Raw genomic sequence first — 21,788 nt, forward strand, 5'->3', positions numbered from 1 at the left:
AGGTGACATCATTACCTGTTTCCTTGTTCGCAATTTCCCTTTTGGCTCAGTCCTGCTCTTCACCTTCCATCCAAAAACTCAAAGTAAAATGTCTCTGTACTGTACTTTCTTTCCTCTGCTCCCAGCCAAGAAAAGCTATTTATTGTTTTATTTCTTCTCTTCCAATTATTCTGGCCTTGCAAAAAATGTAAATCAAAGGAGGGGGGAAAGGAATTGGTCACTTAATATCTTTGGGTCCCAGTTGAATCATGAGAGTTTTGGACTGGATTCATAGTTCAGCAAATGTTTATTAAATGAATACTATGTCCAGACTACTGTCTATTTGCTAGGGAAACATCATATCTCCCTCCTGAAGCTTACATTGCAGTGAAGGCAACATTCAAAAGGCAAATTAAAAATAAAAAAATTAAGATAAAGTATAAAAGAAGTAGTACTTGATCGTTGTTGGGAAAGGGTTTCAGAAGGTGACAATTGAGCAGGGATGTGAATGAAGTAAGGGAGCAAGCCAGGGGGAAGAGAATTCCAGGTAGAGGGAATAACAAATGCAAAGGGTCCAGCATGGGAACATGTTAGCATGGGCAGACAGCAGTGAGGAGCACACAGTAAGAGATCTGGAAAAATAATTCAGTGCTGAATCATGTAGGGTCTTGTAGGCTACTGTAAGCACTCTGGAAATTTCTCTAATCATGATGAGAATTCATTGAATATTTGAGAGCAGAGGATGACATTTTATTAATAGTAAAAATAATAACTAATATTTATATAGTACTTCAGATGTGCCAGTCTCTTTTCCAATGAACTCATTTAATTTTACAACTCTCTGGTGTAGACATTATATTATTAATTAATTTTATAGTTGATGAAACCGAGACACAAAGAAGTTAAGTAACTTGACCAGTTACATTAATATGTTGCAGAATTTGACCTTGAACCCAGTTGGTCTGGCTCCAAGGTCCTTGCCCTCAATGCCTAGCTTGTATTTATTCTGATTTCCATTGGTAAGTCACTTGGAAGGGTGAGAAAAGACCCTGGAGGCAAGAATTTAAAGCAGAGGGCCAATGAATGGAGAGAGAGGACTGTGATGTGGGCTATGGTGGTTGTGGTGGAGAAGAGAAGTAGTGGTCAGATTTGAGATGTGTTTTGAATGTAAAGGAAACAGAAAATTTGCTGCTTTTTTGCAGATGAGCTATGACAAAAAGCCAAGGATCAATGGCGAATCCAACTTTTTGGCCTGAGCACCTGGGTAAGAGATGGTGTTGTTTACAAAACTGGGAAAACTGGGAGAGGGGGTGGTTTGGTGAGGGGTGGAAATAGTTTTTTTTTTTTTTTTGAGTATGTAAAGTTTGAAATATATACGAAACATCTAAGAAGATATATAAAGGAAGCAACAGGGTAAATAGAGTCTGGGTTTCAGACTGTAGATTAAATTCACTGGTGATTGTCACACAAATGTTTGAGAATGCTGTGTGTCTGGATGTGATCTCCCAGGGAGGGAACAGAGCACATCAAGGATAAGTTCTGAGCCATTCTAAACTTCAGAGATGATGAAGAGGTGAAGGATCCAACAAAAGAGTCTGGAAAGGAGCAGCTGATGAATCAATGGAAAATGAGAAGTCAGGTAAGAAGGAGTTTGAAGGAGAAACTGATCAACTGTATCTAATACTGCTGATAGGTCAAGTAAGATGAAGACTGAGAATTAACCATTGAATTTGGCTAAGAGGAGGTCATTTGATACCTAGACTCTAAAGGGTTAGGGCCAAGACTCTGATTGGATTGGTTTCAAGGGACTAGCAATATTCTGAGGCATATGAGTAAAGATAATCTGAAAAAAGAGGTGGGGGATAGTAACAGGGGGAAGGAGAGAGTAATGCATTTCCAAATACTTCAATCAACTTTAGAATATTTTACCGAGCATCTTCTACACACCCAACACTGTTAGGTGCTGACACTTATGAGTTTGTAGCCTCAGTCATTCATTCATTTAGGGGACAATTGTTCATTGAATGCCTAGTACATGAGTTCTAAAACATTTTTTCTTAATTGTTACAATAACATTTTGACATTAAAGCAAATTTAAAAATTATGCTTATAGGGGCGCCTGGGTGGCTCAGTCGTTAAGCGTCTGCCTTCGGCTCAGGTCATGATCCCAGGGTCCTGGGATCGAGCCCCGCATCGGGCTCCCTGCTCGGGGGGAAGCCTGCTTCTCCCTCTCCCACTCTCCCTGCTTGTGTTCCCTCTCTCGCTGTGTCTCTCTCTGTCAAATAAATAAATAAAATCTTTAAAAAAAAAATTATGCTTATACTCTCATAATCCCAACACATTAACACTTTTCCACATTTCTTTCAGTTACTGGACGTATGTTTCCATAACTTTTACACAAAGTTATTATATTGTAAGCCTTTTTCTTTTGTGGACATATTTTCATAATATGTTAATTTGACAGCAGATATTTTATTGTGTGAATATACAGCATTAGTTATTTCCTCATTTTCCATTCCCAACCATTTATGTTATCTTCAAATTACAATATATAATACAATGATTATTTTTCTATATGTCTGTCAGCCTCATTAAGCTATGAGTAGTCCTTCAAAGTCCAGGACTATATGTGGTTCAATTTTGAATCACCAGCATGTGCCGAGCGCCCAGTCTTGACTTCTAGGAAGCACATGAGACTGTATAGCGGAGCAGCTAATAGCAGGAAGACTCACTGCCTCAGTTCTCATCTTGCATTCTCCACTTGTACGCTTGTAGCCATGGGCAAGATACAACTTCTCTCTATCTCATTGATAAGTTGCAGGTAATAATAGTACCCTATTGGTCATGATAATTAAATGAGCCGATATATGCAACGTGCCTACTACATTGTAAGCACCTATGTAAGTGCTTGATAAATGTATTATATAAGAACAAAAGTCCATGCCCTGAATATGTTCAATGAATGAATAATAAATCAAAGAACGGTTTTATTTTTGCTTTGTACAGGTAATTTTAAAAATTCTTTTGAATTATTTGCTTTTGGGTTCAGTAACAATGTTGTGAGCATGGACTATGAGTCAGGTAGCCAGAGACAAATAATCATTTCTTGGGATTAACTTTCTTTTTTTTTTTTTTTTAAAGATTTTATTTTTATTTATTTGATAGAGAGAGACACAGCGAGAGAGGGAACACAAGCAGGGGGAGTGGGAGAGGGAGAAGCAGGCTTTCCGCCGAGCAGGGAGCCCGATGCGGGGCTCGATCCCAGGATACTGGGATCGTAACCTGAGCCGAAGGCAGACGCTTAACGACTGAGCCACCCAGGTGCCCCCGGGATTAACTTTCATAAGTGATATTAGTAAGCACAAGAACATGAACATTTCTACAGCTTTGATTATCCTGTTATTTTGCGGATGGGGAGTTAAGCTCCTTGAAGGCAGGGGCACTGTCTGAATTTTGCATTGCTGGACATCTTTGTAGAGACTGCCACCTGCTAGTTCCACCTGATAGTCCATTCAGCCCCTTTTCTCCGTTCATGTCTTTTTTTCTCCTTTGCCTTAATTGCTTTCTTTGGATCTCCATTTCTTGGATAAATTAATAAGATTCAATTGCGTAACTCTAAATGTGGAAGAAAAAAAGTCAAGGAGGTGGTAGTGGGCAAGCCATGTGTGAAGAGACAATGGCCTTTGTAGATGGCCTTTGTTAGGAGGTGTCAAAAATGGGGACAGATGACTACAGTCAGGAAGAAATCACGAGGGACTACCAACAGAAGGTTCGTGAACAAAGAACAATGAAAGTCATTATAAACCCTGTTAGGATGATTATACAGACTACCATCTAGAATGGGAGAGAGCACTTGAGGTCTCTGGCAGAAATCTGGAGAAATGGGGATGAAAGAAAGGCAAGTAATATTTTTGAGGTTATTTCCTTCTATAACGATTATTTAATTCGTTCATACATTTATTCATTCATTCGAATACACATGTATTGGGGGCCTACTTTGTGCCAGGCACTGTGCTAGGCACTGGGTATCTACCCGTGGAAAATACAGATTCAGTTCTGCTGTCATGACCATTTGTTTGTCCCACTACTGTCAACTGTGGGAGCAAGAGCTCCGGAACACCGAAATTAAGTCTGTTTCTTCCTGTCGCACTCTGTGCTTGGCACACGGTGGGCGCGCGCACATCCTATAGTCTGAAGTGATTGAGGGCTTTGGTGCAGCAGAACAGCTAAGTACACAGAGCCGGGGAGAAAAGGCAGGGTGGCATCGATCTCGCCTCTAAGACCAGGATCTTGCAATGAACGCATGTGTGCATCTCTGTGTATAGTGGGGGCGTATCTTCCTAGCGCGCCGGGCAGCGGGCCAATCACCGGGACCCACCCTCTCCTCTGCGGGCGCGCTCAAGCCAGCCGAGGCGGTGGCGGAGGGCAGACGGGGCCAGGCGCAGCCTCGCGTCGGTCCGCAGGCCGGCCCAGCGCGGCTCCTCCTCGCCGCGGGCGGGGCTGCCCTCGGTGCCGCCCCGCGGCCGCGGCTCCGCGAAGCTCGGAGCGCCGGGGACTGGCGAGCCAGGGCGGCGGGTGGAGCCCAAGCAGCGCGGCGGCGGCCAATCGCGCCGCGCCGGGGGAGGAGCACCAAAGGGGGAAAAAGAAAGTGCGGCGGAAAGTAAGAGGTTCATTGGGGGAAGACTGGCCGGATCAGGGTCCCCGGGCTCCGCTTTGACCACTCACCGAAAGAAGCAGTGCCGGGCGACCCTGCACCCATCCCCACTGGTTCGCTGCACCCACTCTGCTTCCCAAGAAAGGTGAGTCTCTCGCTGTCGTGAGGGCTCGGAGGAATCACCTACCCACAGAACCTCAGGGTGGAAGGACTCCTGAAAATCGTCTCCTTCAACCCTCTTATTTTCCAGAAGGACAAACTGTGGCACAGAGCGAGGCAGCGACTGGGATAGATCACACAGCTAGTTACTGCTGTGGTCGGGACTCGAACCCAACTGTCCAGAGCCCCATCTTTGCTTTGTGGAGATTTAGGTACCGCAGTTTGGGGACGGCTGCGCGTTGCTGCACCCCACTTCCAGCCCTTTGAGGGATCTCTGTTGGTGTACCCCCGCCTGGGTTTCTCCAGGGCGCTGCTGTGAGCGGGGAGGAAAGAAGAGGGCAGTGTGTCCCAGCGTGTCTCATGCCGCTCCCAGCCAGGAGCTGTGACAGCCTGGGGAAAGGCTGCTTGCAGCTTCGCTCCGTCCTCCCCTGACCCGCTTTCTCAGAAAGATGCCCCTGCCGAGGGTGTCTGGCAGGCTCCTGGGGAGGCGGTGGCCAGGGGAGGGACGCTGGGGCGCCGATGACTTGGGTTGGTACTCACAGCTGTCTCCTAGCTCCGGGAGGAAGCTGGTGGTCCTGTAGGGGATAGGATGCCCCACGGTTAGGAATAGCTGGCTTTACGGAGCCATGGCCCCTGTCAGTTCTGAGTGCTGGGAGGGAACAAGGAAGCTGAGTTGAAGAGAAAAATCACAAACATAAAAGCAAACTTATGCTTTTTCATTTAAGAACCAGTCCCCAGCCTGTCTTCCCTCCACCTCCGGTACTGAAATTGAGTTCCACCGCGCCTCTGGAAGCGCTTTTGCTGCTGTGTTCCACCGATCTTGGGTTAGCTACCAGCCGAGGAGGAGGATTTACCTGGTTTTGATTCTAGCTCTGCCGAGTATTAGCTGTGTGAACTTGGTCGGGCAAGTTATCCAATCTTTCTGGTACTCAGTTTCCCCCCACCCCCGGCCGCAACATGGAGATTATGAAGATCACAATGAGCCCTGAGGGTTGTTGGGAGGATGAAATGGGATAATTCAAATAGTATGTTTAGCGCAGTGGCTGGCCTGGCATCTGGTTAATTTGAGATTGATGGCCACTATTGTAAATATTGTTATACACTAACCCTGGAGACGGTGGATTTTCAGAAAGGTGATTTCATACTACCTTAAAGTGACTTTTTTTTTTTTTTAATCTGGAATACTGCGGCGTTTTCTTATTTGGAGTTTGAACAGCTTTTATAGAAAGTGTTTTCTGTGTGCTGTCTCTATGTGACTTTGATCATGGATGCTTGAGTTGGAATATAAAATTAATGTTTCTCAGTGATGCCAAGCCCCCTCGGTTTTAGGCCAAGCCCCTCAGGTCTATGAAGCTCTGGTCTGAGGCATCCTTTATGGGCAAAGAGGGTCTTGAATTTGATGAAAAGTAACAAGACAAGAGAAGTTCAGGTTCCTTCAATGTTACAGACTGTGCTAAGCCTTGTATTCCTGCTGTCTTAGGTCAAACAAGCAACTTTATGTTTTCTTTAGTAGAGGAAAACAGCAACACGGTTCTCATGTACTTCTTTGGGATTATGCCGTGATGTTGCTAAATTAAGTCCCTCTGGACAGACTTACCTTATTTAAACATAAATACTACACATCCCTAGTCTAGTCTTAATTATTGTTATTTTTAAAATGAAATAGCTCCCCTCATATATCCCCACCAGGCTCATGAAAATTGATTTTATTCTGATTGACTTCATGCAGTTATTTACTACTGTCTCCTGGCTATGCCGTAAGTCCCCGAATTGAGTGTTCAGCATTTATAGTTGGCTGCCTGCTTCCCAGTCCCTCCCATTTGCGTGGGGTATTGATGAGTGCATAGGAGGGGGTGTGATACATCTTGAGGGCAGGGGAGAACTTGGTGGTGCCTCTGAAGGTACCTCCTGCACCAAGCATTTGCAGGGGATGGGATCACTTGCTTCCATCAGCCTGTTCCGTGTGCATGCATTGTGATGAGCTGGCCAGGATACATCTGAACGCGTGCCTGAGAAATAGGGGTCTTGTGGGCAAAAGGAAAATGTTAAAAATAAGGTCAGAACAAGGGGATGGAAGGGAGATTGGAACGTAATTTTTTTTTTTTTTTTTGGTTCCAGTTCTTTAAAGAAAGGATACCCAGTTATACCTTTCCTCCTTATCCGGATTATTTGTTACAAAATTCATACATACATATGTAGAGAACTTTAAAATTTCCAAAGTGTATTCCATATATATTATCTTTCTTGCTACTTGCAATAGCCCTGAGAGAAGGACATGGCAGGCATATTAATGGTGGAAGGAGCTTAGGTTTTGTGATCAAATTCAAATTTCAGCCCTAATTCCTCTGCAGCTAGGTCATACTGAGCGATGTATTTCACCATTTAGAGCTTTTGTTTTATCCAATTCTAAAATGGAAAAGAAAAACCCCAAGGATTCATGTGACGATAAAATTAAGTGGAATGATATAAAGTATATGTAGCGAATAGTTGCTCATTAAATGATATCTCTTCTTAGCTGGTCTCAATTTTATAGAGGAAGAGACTGAGTGAGACTCAGAGAAAGGGGAGGTTGCTAAGAGTCACACAGTTATTACGTTTCATCCCTGGGAGTACAGTTCACACCTTGTAATTTCTAGTTAAAGGCTTTTCCCCGTCACACCCTGTCACCTCTCCAGTGAGTTCTTTAACAACTTACCTCAGTTAAGTTGACCTTAGTGGGCTGGTGATTGCAGGGTATGCTTTCTGTCCCAAAGAGGAAATTTCCTTGCTGAGGGAACAATCCGTAAGCATGCTCTGTAGAGGTGAGCGGGGCCAGCTCTCAGCAGAGGAAGTTCGAAAGCCCTGCTCTCTAAAGGCAGCCTTCCTACTCTCCTGCGTTTGATGTAATGCACCTTCCATTCCTAAGAGGAGGGGGACTGTGAAGACATAAAGTTCAGAATTGTATCATGTATTTCTTCCTGTTCTGAGTGGTTTCTTCCCTCTGTCATCCTTGTGCTAATTCATAGGGTAGTAAGAAGATTGAGCAACAAATGTCATGAGTGACCATAGCGTTCTTCACTTCTCTCACTAATGCTGTGGGTAGAGGATGTAATGGAGAGCAGTAGGCAAGGCCGCATTTGCAGAAAAGACCACTCGCTGCTTGCTGGCAGTGCTGATCCCTGGTCTGGAACCCCAGTCCTCCCTGTGGAAACCGATGGCTGCAGGCTTATGTAGGAAAATGAACAGATCTGTTTCTGGCCCAGGCAATGGGGCCATTTATCCGTTGAGACTCCCCACAGGCCATCACGTTTCTCTGCTTTGCAGCAAGCAGACAGGCTTGCAAATGCAGTTCTGGGAGAAACATTTTGCTCCTTGCTTTTGGCATTTGGAAGCATATGTTTGCTTTTGCCAAAAGGTACCCAGTTAGCGTCATCTTACCTGGCACTGTTAGAAAAGCAGAATGTGGCTGGAGGAAATCAGAGGAGGAAGCAGAAGAGAAAAAAAATAAAGGTTATCTCCAGCACACACAGTTTCATTTGTTGCTCAACTTTGTCAGGGCTTCTGCTGGTGACACAGATGTAGGATCTGGTGAGTCACTGTTGCCTTGCCCGTGAAATATTAAAGAGAGCCACCTACTGTGCTCTTTGCACATTTTGGAAGTTGTTCTGTGGGAGAAATAAAAACCCCAAAGAATGGGAAAGTTACAGAACATTTGGCATCTGATATTTTGGGAGATTAATTCAGGTTAGCTGCTCATTGGCTCAGGTTTGGGTTTTTGTTTTTGTGTTCTTTTTTAGAAAGTGAGAATGCACCGAGGGGGTTATGGCACTGATGGGGAAACCTCCCGGTAGCCCGACTTGATCTGGCACCTGGGGCAGTGTGGAGCTGTAGAGTCCGACAGGGACCTGTGGCAAGTCCGGTGAGCAGCTGCCTCTTCTGCCAGGAATGCTGATGCCTGCCCAGAAGCTGGAGTCCCTACCCCAGCACCTTATTCACAGGAGGTATTTTAAACATGAATTCTTTCTTCTGCCATTAGTTCTTTCAATTTATTAGTCTGTTAAATTGTGAAAATCAAAGTTTAATAGCTATTCCCTACTGAATTCCATTGTGGATTGTACTGAGTGTTTTATAAATACCACCTCATTCAATCCTTGCAGGGATCCTGTGTATTTTTGAGGCAATTGAGGCTCAGAGAGGTTAAGTGGGTAAGAAAGACCTGAGATTGTGTGGCCTCTGGACTAGAACTGAGGGCCTAGGCTAGGACTGACGACCCACCCATTCCCATCCTGCCATTCTGAGCCTGGTATTATCTTGCCTGTGACTGAGAAGTCACAGGCTCTCGGCCTCAAATGGGTGGTTCTTCTGCTGCAAAACATTGTTATTTTTCTTTAAGATTCCCTTCAACTCTAAATTCTGTCTCCGTTATCTGTTTGTAAAAGTTGAGGCTAGAAAGGGAAAGGGGAATAATGAGAAAATACCCTTATGTTTTATGTCAAGGGATCTATTTTCCGGTCAAACAGAGGAGGGCAAAGGTAATCAACATTCATTGGTGCGTGCACTTCTGTCATTTCACTTAAGCATAAAAATAACTCTCAGATATATATTATTGTCTGCCTTTTACAGATGAAAGAACGGAGGCTCAGGGAGACTTACAGACTTGCTCAAGTTTAGTCAATTAGTAAGAACTAGAACTGGCCTGAGCTCAAACGCGTTTGGTCTACTGTACCGTGTTTGCTAGAAACCATGCCATCAAATCAGAGGACTTGCAGAGCTAGATTCAGGAATGTCCCCTCCCTGTGTCCTCACACCATACTGCCTCAGCAGCCATATTCTTTCCTCCTCTACCTTCCTACGCCTGTTGCTAGAATCCTTTCCTCATCCTTCCCAGTCTGTGGGACCCCTTGAAATGCTTATACCATCTTCTTCCTATCTCTACTGTGATTTTCAAAACTTTTTTGTTTGTTTTCACCCTGGGCCAGTAATTTGTCCCTTTGTGTTCTTGTCCAAGTCCCTGATTAGCACCTAAGCAGCTGAAGAACATAGCACAGTGCCTTGTATGTAAAAAGTACAGAGTGAAGGGAATGATGGCTTCATACTGTGTCAGATAGGCCCAGCGTTGGATTTCTCGTTTTCTCACACTTTATTATATTACTAATTATCTCAAAGGCTGTATCTACAGCTTGGAAGTAACTCTCATTTCCTTTAATGTTATGGTTACAAAATCAGAAAAATGCTAAGGAGTCACAGACTCTAGGAAGGTTGGACATCCCTGGCTCAATGATGGAAAAAAAGACATTTTGATCCTAATAATAAAGGGTGTTTTGCAGCAAACACGGGGAAGGAAGGACTTGCTTGCATATATTGACAGCAAGGCCAGTGTCAAGTGTCATAAATTAATTACCTGAAAGAAAATAGGAAATTTCCAGGGAGGTGGGCAGCTGCAATGAACTTCGATCTCAAGATTTCTAAAAGCAATGAAGAATGAGCATCCGTCCAGCTATTATTTGATATAATTGGAATACAGCCAGGTGACCTTTTATATCTAGCTTATAACCAGGAGATGCCTGTGGTTTCTACCTGTCTGGCACATAAGTTCTTAGGATTACACTGGCTTCCTTGTTTCCCAATCAATGCTAAAGGCAACAGAAAAGAGAACCAGTCATTTTATAAACTCTGATATCTGAAAGTGTTCTTTTCATAGATAACACAGTTCCTTAAGCTAGTTATGGTTAGATGCTATGTAACTGTGCCTATATAACATTTGTGAGCTTTAGCACAAGACCAGCTTCCGTGCGTGTGACTTTGCACAAGTTATTTGGTCTGTCTCTGCTTTCTTTTCTTTTCTTTTTTAAAAGATTTTATTTATTTATTTGAGAGAGAGAGAGAGAGTGTGCACCAGCAGCGGGGAGAGGGAGAAGCAGACTCCCCGCCGAGCAGGAAGCCTGACACACGGGGCTCGATCCCAGGACCCTGAGATCATGACCTGAGCCGAAGGCAGATGCTTAACTGACTGAGCCACTCAGGCGCCCTCTGTTTTATTTTCATCATCTGTAAAAGGGTATAATCAAACCCATTTCATCAAGCTTTTGATAGATGTCAATCATATGCCATAACATTTGTTAAGGGCCTGGTGCATGGGAATTTTAACCTTTATTATGATTAACAGCTGCAATGATATTCACTTGCATGCCCAAATTGATATTGGAATAGAAAGTACAAGACTTAGTTTCAAATTATAACAGTTTTAGTTTATGGAGAACTTTAAGCGCTCAAAATGATTGTTATTATATACACATGCACACACATTTCCCCCCCCCCGATAATCTGAGGTAATTAAGGCACGTGTTGCTAACAACATTTATATCCTGAGTCTGAGAGGCTAAATATTGCTAAGGCCACACACCTAGCACATAGTGGAACTGGGGCTTGGACCCCAGCTTTCCAACTCCCAAGTTATGTGTTTTCTCCCCCTTAATGATTCAGTCCAACAGCCCCATTACTGGTTAATTGCTTTTCCTTCTCAGAGTCCTTTTTCTCATTTCTAAGATGAGAAATTTGGGCAAGGTGCTCTCCAAGGTATGGTGTTCTATGAGTCTGTGCCTTAGAGTAATGACTTGGGAGATAGCGTGAAAAGCTAGGAGAAGAAGTGTCTTCTTCTTTCCACAGAGGTACCCACACACCGTGGCGTGTGGGGCACCCTAAGTCCCAGATGCCCAGCAGCCTCCTTGTCCTCAGTGAGACTCACAACTAAGCGCTGCGCTGGGAGTCAGATCCACAAAGACACCTCCCGTGTCCTTCGGGATGTGATTCTGCCACATTCCCATGACCTGTAAACCATTTTTCCCCCTCAGGATCCAGGTTTGGGGGTGGGAAGAGAAAATGGATGGCTGGGTTATGCACACTGACATTTATTGTTTAGGAAATGAAAAGAGAGCCTTTTTATATAAGGCAAGCTCTGTATCACCATTAATCACCATAATCTTCTACAAAGAAATAAAGAGATAAAATATTTGGCTTTCATTTGAATTTTAGCATTATGAGTGCATATTTTCTGCTTTCTTCTTTTGAGCTAATTTAGTGCCCATGGAAGAGGCTTGGCTCTCATTGAATAAATATAGGAGTTCTTTCAACTTACAGAAATGATGGATGCTGGAGAGTGGAAATACACACTAAATAGCATTTTTCTGGAAGATTAGACTTCGGTCTCCAATTACAGAATGAAACAATGGCGGGGGTTGGGGATTGAATGGTTAGAGTGGGTAGTGAAAAGTTGGCTGGCTTTAGAGTCATTGAATCCTAGATACTGCTTGCTTAGCCTTTGCAGACTTAGTTTCCTCATTTGGGAAATGGCAATTAGCATACTCTAGCCATCTCCTAGATAGATACACATCTATATCTATATCTGTACCTGTATCTATATATTTTTATATGTTACTGAGGTTAAAGTCAGATAAAATGTTTTAAGTCCCTAGCACTTAATACCTGGCACCCACCCTCAATAAATATTCATTCCTTTCCTCATTCAGCATTGTTGTTTACCCCAAAGCCTCAGCCCTATAATGAAATTCACATGAAACCAGATGGAGAGGGGGTGTGTATTGAGTAGATGCTTCAACTGGTCTAAGGAAATTTTCCCCAATTTGACAAACGATGGGGATGGTAAGGATAGGAAATGAGTGTGATACTTACCTTAAAATATCTGGAAAGTTTTCATGTGGAGGAGGAATTAGACTGGTGGGAAATTGTGGCGCCCTTACCATCTACATCCGAATCACCTGGACAGCTTGTTAAGGAAGCAGGTAGTTAGGGCCTCTGCACTGAAGTCTCCGAATCACTGGATCAGAATTTTCTAGACCAAGAGGCAGGATATTGTAGGGATCTGGAGTCTTGTGACATGGGTTCATATTCTGGCTTCATTTGTATAATTCTGGGCAAGTGACTTAATTTCTTCATGTGAAATGAGATAAACACAATATGTAACTCATTGGATTGTTCGTGATGACTAAGTCAGTTAATACAAATGAAGTTCCCAGAACAGTGACTAGCACAAGAAACCACACATTATTTCGCTCAGAGTGTAAGCCGGTCTTTAAAATACCTTGTAAGGGGGCGCCTGGGTCGCTCAGTCGGTTAAGCGTCTGCCTTCGGCTCAGGTCATGATCTCAGGGTCCTGGGATCGAGTCCCGCATCGGGGTCCCTGCTCAGTGGGGAGCCTGCTTCTCCCTCTCCCACTCCCCCTGCTTGTGTTCCCTCTCTAGCTGTGTCTCTCTCTGTCAAATGAATAAATAAAATCTTTAAAAAAAATAAAAAAATAAAAAAAAAATAAAATACCTTGTAAGGCCATGTATGATTTGCATTCTCTTTCCTCTCTGCCCCAGTCTCTCAGATAACCACGAAGCTAACTCCTTCACCTCCTTGAAGCTTTTGCTCCAATATCTTCTCAGCGAAGTCTATTTGGTTGCTTTATATGAAATTACCCCCCTTCCTGCTTTCCATCTCCATCCATGCCAGTGCTCATCTCACTGACCCACTCTTTTTCCTTTTTCCATAGCGATTGTCACCTTTATCAGCTTCCACATATTTAGTCTGTCCATTATTTATTGTCTAGTTCACTCCCTACTAGAATATAACACCCACAAGGCCAGCGACCCCGCTCCCTGCTATATCCCATGAACAGGGCCTCGAGAATAGCAGCTGCTTAATCATGAGGAAATGATGAATAAATAAATAAATGCATAGATAGGTGTTAGTACAATTATTTGTCCTCAAGGGGTAGAAAGAAAGAGATGGAACTGGACAAGAAAATAAATTACATATGTAATATTGAAATAAAAAAAACTTGTTTTATACACATACATATACACACATGTATACACTAATACACATATATACGCATATTGCCTTGAGAAGGTGACATTTGAATTAAGGGAAAAGCCTGCGAAGGAGCCAGGCTGGTCTGAGATCATGGTCAAGGAGGCAGGGCCCAGGTGAGAGGGGTAGAAAGACTGGGAATAATGTCCTAAGATAAGCCAGGGCCACATCAGGCTTTCTTGTAGACTGTGGGAAGGAGCTGGGATTTTGTGCAAAATGCAGCAGGAGGTCACGGAAAGGATTGAAGTAGGGTGACGACCAGGTTTGATGTTTTTGGAGCCTCAAACAAAGAGTGAAGCAAAATGGAAGAATTTATGTATAAGATGAGGAGTTAAACTGCTTTGATCTTTTTTTTTTTTTTAAGATTTATTTATTTATTTGAGAGAGCGAGAATGAGAGAGAGTACATGAGAGGGGGGAGGGTCAGAGGGAGAAGCAGGCTCCTCGCTGAGCAGGGAGCCCGATGCGGCACTCGATCCCGGGACTCCAGGATCATGACCTGAGCCGAAGGCAGTTGCTTAACCAACTGAGCCACCCAGGCGCCCAAACTGCTTTGATCTTATATAGGGTCCTATGAACGGAGGAGAAAGACAGTTCAGTTTCATTGATGTGTCATTCATAGACTTTCTTATTAGAATGTCTCAAAACAAACACACACACATACACACAGACAAAATAGGCAAAACCAGATTCCTTTGCTTTTTCTCAAATGATATCATTCTTATTTCCACATGTACTAAGTAATGGATGAAAATGTATGCATTGTTGCTCAATTCAATTCAGCTGGAAATTTTACAGTTCTTGTGTAGGTGTTTTATGTAATCAGTCCCCCAAAACACTGGACCCAGAGCTATTTCCTTACAAGATTTTCAGTACCAGTTTCTGAAATCTGATGTATTGAGGAGTAAGCATATGAAAGGCAAATTTAATTCCATATAAGATCAGTTTCTTCTTTCTGGCTGTACAAATCTAAATGGTGCCTAACTCCTCAAGAAATAGAACTCCTCCATGAAGTCTTTACTGAGATATGCATATGTAGTCTCATATATGCCAGGCATCTTCCTCTATTATTTCTCTTTGTAGAACAGAAAACTGAGGCTCAAAGTCACAGAGGTTAGTTAGTGGTAGAGCCAGTATTTGAACTTGGGGCAAGTGTAACCACTATACCATTCTGCCTTCTGATTGTAAGTGACCCTGAATATTTTTTCATCTCTATTTGTCCCACTTCATGGTGATTCTTATAAAGGAATAGTTCAATAAATGTCTTGAATCAGCGAATTAATCCGTGACCTATTCTTTCAAGTCGTTATCATTTCATTAGCATGTAATGGTAAAAATGTGGGTTTTATTTATTTATTTTTTTTAAGATTTTATTTATTTGACACACAGAGAGAGACAGCTAGAGAGGGAACACAAGTAGGGGGAGCGGGAGAGGGAGAAGCAGGCTCTCCGCCGAGCAGGGAGCCCGATGCGGGGCTCGATCCCAGGACCCTGGGATCATGAGCTGAGCCGAAGGCAGACGCTTAACGACTGAGCCACGCAGGTGCCCCAAAATGTGGGTTTTAGACTGAGACAATCCGTGTAGGGTAATGCTACTCACTGCCTCCGGGATATGGTAAATTTACTTAACATCTTTAAACTTGGGTCCTCGTTGGAGTTGTTGGCACAAGAACAGAAGCGTTGTCAGGATTAAGTATGTACATAAAGTGTTTAGCACAGTGCCTGGAACATAATTAGTCCTCAGTCCATTTGAGCTATTTTTATTATTTTTTGAACTAAAATAACCTCCCCAAACATGCTTACACTTACATACTCAGGCAGTTTTTCAGTTGTGCTTATTTTATTAACTTCTTTAAAAAATCAGAGCCAAAGACCCAGTCATATAATCAGTGATACTAATTTTGCTCCAGGACCCATTACTGTCCCTTAACCTCAGCAGAGAACTCCTGCAGGTAGAAGGGCCAGTCCTGGGAAACGATGTGGGAGCAACGATGCTGTAGGACTGCCCTGTCTGTCTCTGACACCTGACATGCCTGCAGACAGCATTTCTCCCCCCGCCCATCCTTCTCCCCAGCCAGACCTGGCTTGCGGGAGTTACTTTGTCTTCCAGTGATGGCTCCAGAACATTCTGGGTGGCAAAGGGAAAACAGAAGACTCAAATTTTACCCTAGATAACACTCAGTGAGACTCATTTATAGAACATGCTGCAAGTTTTAGACCTCTTACTAATTCATAATCACTCCCATTGATCCAGTGCTTCTTGCGTGCCAAGAGCTGTGCTGGATGCTTTATGTTTATTATCTCATTCAATCCTATAGCAACTTTATCTAAAGTTTAAATTTTAGTTTTAAACTGGGGGAAAAATGGGAGTGTTCGAGTTGCCTCCATACATGTATCGGGGAGGCTGTGATGATAAAATCAAATATTTCTTGCCTATGTTTTGTCACAGTTTTCTTCCAAAGCAAACTGTGTCCGAGGACCTTCCCTGCAGTGAAGAGATGTTTGGCAGAGAAATGAGACAAAGGTTGTGTGGGGAAGGCAAGAAACTTCACTCTAGTCCACAGTTTATTTTGCCCTGGAAGAAACTAGTAACAATGAACTCAGTCCTCTTTTGTTGATTGCATTTGCTTGCTTCTTTGTAAGAAACCAATGTGGTGCTGACTTACAATGACCTTTTTTGTTTTTTCTTTGTGAGATACTTAAAAGATGTAACTTTTATCGTCGGACCTCTCCCAAGTTTGATGATTTCCTCGGAGGAAAGGTCCACACACACAGCACACATATGTACACACACAAACATGAGAACAGTGCCTGAGTCATGGTTGACACACTCACTATCTATTTGCTGAATGAATGCATGACAAAATTAAAAAAAAAACAAAAGCGAAAACAAAAAACACCCTTTTTTCCCCCTGAGAATGGGAGTGGCTATGGAATCTTTTTAAAAAATGGTAAGATTTCAGTATGTAACTTTCTTTCAAAATTTTTGTTTTAAAAATAATTTCAGAAGGCGATTATTCTAAGATATGTGGCTTTACTTAATCTTGGTGGTTCAGGACAGCTTATTGGAGTGGACTGTAATTCCTTTAAAATTCATTGAGATGAGATCATTTACCCATGTACTAAATGGCCGTAGACCAGTATGCTTTTAAATTTGTGTTAATTTCATAAATTTTCTGGCCTCTCTCCCTTTCATTGTCTGCTATTTTTTTTCTTGCTTTCAGCATGTCTTGCTGTAGCAGCTTTCTCTCTATTCCCCATATAATTAGCTGTTTCCGCTTTACTCTAGACTAGGGAGCAGGCTGATGAGTTTTGTTAGAACTGTGTGTACGATAAAAATAAACAGGGTTGGATTCAGATTAGACAGCTCTTCTCTAAGGGAAGGGAATAGAAAGGTAAAGTCGCTACCGAATAGTCTCCATACAAGGGAGGCCATGCCATATACAGAAGCACTGGGTTTTGGTTACCTGTGGTATTAAAAAGGGGCTGGTAGCACTGGTAATACATTTACTCCTTTGGGCCATAAGCATTTGCTGAGAACCTTTTGTAGGCAAGACACTAGTGAGATGTGGAGGTTAAAATATAGTCACACAAACGCAACCCCTGAAGAATAAGAATTTGTAGATTCTTTTGAAAGGTAAGATATTCACAGGGGTTTGCAATCAACTCATATAGTATTTGGAAGAGTGTAAGAGTAGATAACGTAACTTTAAAAGATATGTGGAAAAACATGTTTGTGTTTTAAAGAGATAGCTGTGTCACTCAGGAAGGGGTTTATGAGGAACTGAGGAAGTGAGTCTTGAATTGATGGGTAGGTTTTGGACATAGACTAGAGGGGAAGAGCAGTGTACGAGTTAGGGTCCAACCAAGGAGCATGAATAAAATGGGTCGATGATATGGAATATGGGATTTATCATAGGGATTGGACCTACAATTGGGGGAGAAGCTGGACCATTAAAGCCCCAAAAGGGGATAGTGGGAGATAAGAAAAAGTCACTTACTCAGGACCCTGAGGAGGTGGTGGCCAAGAAGTCTGTGGAAAACTCCCTCCGCCTATGGTAGGCAAGGCAGTTAGGAAGAAAAGCTGGATGTGAAGGGGAAGAGAGCAACCTGGAACCCATGAGGACAAACTGCAACCCTTAATTATCTCTCACTGTACCTAACTTTGATGATGTGGGTGGCCTGCAGAAGGAGCTGGTGGGCTTAGCCACAGAGCTCCACACCTGCCTGGCCTCGGACTTGGAGAGGTTGAAGGAAGAGATCTGTCAGGAACTGAAGGCTGGCTGCCCCCTCTTAGCAGGTCAGCCACCAGACTGGCCATTATGTATGTGAGAGGCAGTAAGTAGTACCCAGGGGCCTAGAAAGGCCCTCGCAAAACAATGGATACTGTCACACTTCTCCCATCCAAATCTCACGTACAATTCCCTGTGGCTACCCCTAAGAACCATGCAGAGAATGGGATTCTGGAAAACATAATTCCAGTTGAACTAAACTGACACAGTTAAAACCACGAGTGATACTCCAGATAAAGGGAAAAGGAAGAAAACATGAAGTGAAGGAAGGAAGCTGGTGCCTTGCTTGGGGAGAGCCCAGTTTGACTGGGAGATGGTATTCAAGCACCAGGGCCACTGAAGATCATACTTAAAAAAGCTGAGCCAAGGGCACCTGGGTGGCTCAGTTGGTTAAGCAACTGCCTTCGGCTCAGGTCATGATCCTGGAGTCCCGGGATCGAGTCCCGCATCGGGCTCCCTGCTCGGCAGGGAGTCTGCTTCTCCCTCTGACCCTCCCGACCCTCCCCCCTCTCATGTGCTCTCTCTCTCTCAAATAAATAAATAAAAATCTTAAAAAAAAAAAAAAAAAAAAGCTGAGCCAAGACCGTATTGTTGAGGACCTTAAATACTCTCTTGAGGAATTTGCACCTAAACCTGTAAGGCAAGGAGAAACACTGAATATTCTTGAGCAAGGGAGGGGCATTATCAGATGTGTGTTTTAGACAGATCTGATATTTGGTGTCATAGCACTGGAGCTCAGGAAAGAAATGGCGGCGGGGGAGGGGGCACACGGGCAATTGATGAACATTCTATTATAATACTCCAGGCAAGAAAATTTGCATTCTTCTATTTTCACCTGGGAAAGTGACTCAGAATCATCATAAGTGATTGTTCAGGATCATCCTGGGAATTAAAAATATTGGTGTACAATTGCAAGCCAAGGTGATTTGACATACAGCTAATATGTTGACTGTAATATACCTTGATAACTGTTCTTTAAAATTCCCTGATGATTCTGCCTCCAGTATGTGAAAAGCAAGAAAAAGTGTATATGCAATTGGAACATGGACCAACATGAAATTGGTTTATGCAACCATGTCAATATCATTTTGAGAGGAAGATCCTATAAAAATAAACATCCCTTATTTAGTAAAATAATGCTTTTTGGCTTTACTGAGTAGTAATAAGAGTATTCTGTTCTGTTTGTCCAAGTGCTTAACAATTTGCAAATGACTTACATGTCCCTTAGCTTGTTTGATTTGACAACAACTCTGCAAGGTCACTTTGGTCTGAATTGGCCTAAGTGGCAAAACTGAAGCTCAGAGATTGTGATAACCATCAAGTGACCACTTAGCCCTTGATTCAAGAGCACTCGCTGCACTTGCATAGATTCAATGGACACCTTGCTATGGCTCATCCCTCCATTTCACACTATGCACCACTGCCTGGTAATCTTCTTGGGGCACATTCCTGGTTCTTCTGTGTCCCTGTCCTAAATCTGCCCACTGTTTTTGGACTTCATTACCTCTAAGGTCTGTCCCACCTAGAGCGCAGGCTCTTTGTAACCCCAGTGGTACAGTTCCAGCTGTCTGATTCCTCACCCCCTTGCAGGATTTTTACTTCTTTCCACCAAAGCACAGAACACCAAACACAGGGTAAGGAAGAAGGACTTCTTTACCAAAGCATACCTGAACAGCTACCTTGACACCCACAGGAGACCTACACATCTTTGAATTAGGTCATTCTGTAAGTCTTTCCTATGAGCGTTTCCAAGCACATACTCCCAAATGTTTATAAAACATATCTCCTGGCTTCCTACTTGTTGAAACACAGCAGAACTCATTCATTTGTCTTGATTTATTTAGAACACACATACCGACTGCTCTATTTGCTGAGATTGCAACGGCCAACAGCAAGTGAATTCAAAACCTATAACCTCTATTCATTGCACCCCTGAAGAGTTTTGTCCTCTTACAGGGATCCTTAAGGCATATCAAATTGGGTCACAACTTCAGGTTCTGTGCTTTGGGGTGTGTAGGATTTTTGCAGTTACTGATATAGAGACATGGTTCAGGGGAGGAGAAGGAGGCATTTAGAAATCAAACCTTCCTCGCTGTCTTTACACAGAGTACTTGTAACGGTTTTCTGAGAATACTAGAAAGTTAAGGTCAAGAGGCTAAGCCCCTGGCTCTGCCAATACAATAGAGAGTGGTGTGTCTCGTTTAGAGTTAGCCACAACTCTGTAATTGGTCTTCTAAGTTCTGGAACAGTGTACTTTCCACTGTAATGTGCTGCGTCTCCTGCTTTTGTTCTCCCACGTGAGGACTGACCTCATTTCACCCTCCCAGGTATATGGGTTTTCTGCTTCCTGCATTGCTACGCTATGTAGCGAAAAGTTCCGGAGAATTGAAGGCTAGATTTCTGATAATAATAATAAAGAATAATAGCTGAGAAATCTGAGTGTTTACTGTGTGCCAAGTGCTTTATAATTTTCTCTCACGTAATCCTCATACCTGATTCCATGAGATGCTTTACTGACCCATCCACCAATAAGGCAACGGAGAGTGTGTGGTTCAGAAGCTTACACAGCTCCAGAGGATCCGAGTCTGGTCTATGTGAGTCCAAAGCCCATGCCGAAACTTTGCGCTTTGCTTCACTGTGCTGAGGCGTGCCCTCTGTCCTGTGGCCCCTTCCAGTTTGCCTACGGGTAGATGGGCATCTGTGACAGATGTTCAGTTACTACACTGATCAGTCTGACAATTCCCTAGAAACCCTGCTTGGGTGAACTAGCCCCCGGTCATTTTGCTTCCTCAGCTCCTTTTTCAATTTCCTTTTATGCCTAAATAGCATACGGAAGTGCCTTAATCAATCGACACCAGTTCTTCCAGTTTTAATGATCTTTTCATTTTCTCAAGTATCCTTTTCTTGCTTTTGAGGTTCAGAGAAGCAAGGAAGGGAACAAGAGCTTTGCAAAAGCCCTAGGCTCCCATTTTGGAAAGTGAGGTCTATGGAGATAGGGCAATGCTGATTTCAAATACCAGAACCCCTGGGTTGAATGCCCTCAGGTGTCTGTGGAAGAGAGAAGGCTTCTGATTTGGTGCCAGGGACCTCAACCAGGACAAGTAGGTACAAATTCCAGGGCATCGGGGTCCAGCTCAACATAAGGAGACACTTAACTAGAGTTCAGGCCCTATGAAAACTACCTCGGTAATGAGTTCACAGTCTTTAGAGTTATTTAAAGAGGGACTACACATCCACTTGGCAAGGATGTTACAGGGATATTTGAATTTTGGAAAATGTTTGAATCAAAATGATTTTCCGGCCTTGAGCTTCTGTGTTGAATTCACTTAGAAACTTCATATTGGGAATAAAGGTTTCCCCTTGTTATAATTAACACCAACTAGTGATGTCGCCTCCTCCCTCCCCCCTGTGCTTTCCCCTTCGAACAACTGCTCGATTTAAGAAGGGGCCTTAGGATGAGGAAGGATGTGGTTCTTTCCCGCTTGGCAGCACTCCGGGTCAGAATGGAGGACTTGTGTCTGGGCCTGGCACCGATCCGTCGGGGCCTCTCACCAGCCCAGTGGTGTCTGTGACTGGAGCACGTGGGAGGTGCACATCCGCGTAGGAAAACCTCCCGCTGGCGGCCAGCTCGGAATTTTTTAATTTTTTTAGATTACGAATGAATGCAGTCTTGCCCAGGGCAGGCCTCTTGGAGGAATGGAGACACACCCTGAAACAAGTCCTAGTCAGGCGGGACAAGCATCCCCTGAGAAAGAGCCCCTCTGCAGCTGGCTGTGTATGAGGAAGTGTCTTTGAGAGCAGTTTCTTCTTGCCCTTTCAAAGGAGAGCCGCTTGCAGGCCAGGATGTCAGGAGTG

General features: G+C 43.5%; 1 protein-coding gene across 1 annotated transcript in view; it reads left to right on the forward strand.

Moving 5' to 3' along the window:
• Positions 1 to 4,607: 4,607 nt before the first annotated feature.
• IL1RAP (interleukin 1 receptor accessory protein) overlaps positions 4,608 to 21,788 on the forward strand; it is a 121,058-nt gene continuing 103,877 nt past the window's right edge. Inside the window, exons 1-2 of the mRNA XM_081814056.1 lie at positions 4,608 to 4,778; positions 8,569 to 8,772. Coding sequence (XP_081670182.1) covers positions 8,717 to 8,772 — 56 coding nt within the window. The 5' untranslated portion in view covers positions 4,608 to 4,778; positions 8,569 to 8,716. The remainder of the gene's footprint in view (positions 4,779 to 8,568; positions 8,773 to 21,788) is intronic.

The sequence above is a fragment of the Leptonychotes weddellii genome, chromosome 1 (genome assembly GCF_054177405.1).
Source record: "Leptonychotes weddellii isolate Sample4059 chromosome 1, ASM5417740v2, whole genome shotgun sequence".
In the NCBI taxonomy this organism is placed as follows: domain Eukaryota; kingdom Metazoa; phylum Chordata; class Mammalia; order Carnivora; family Phocidae; genus Leptonychotes; species Leptonychotes weddellii.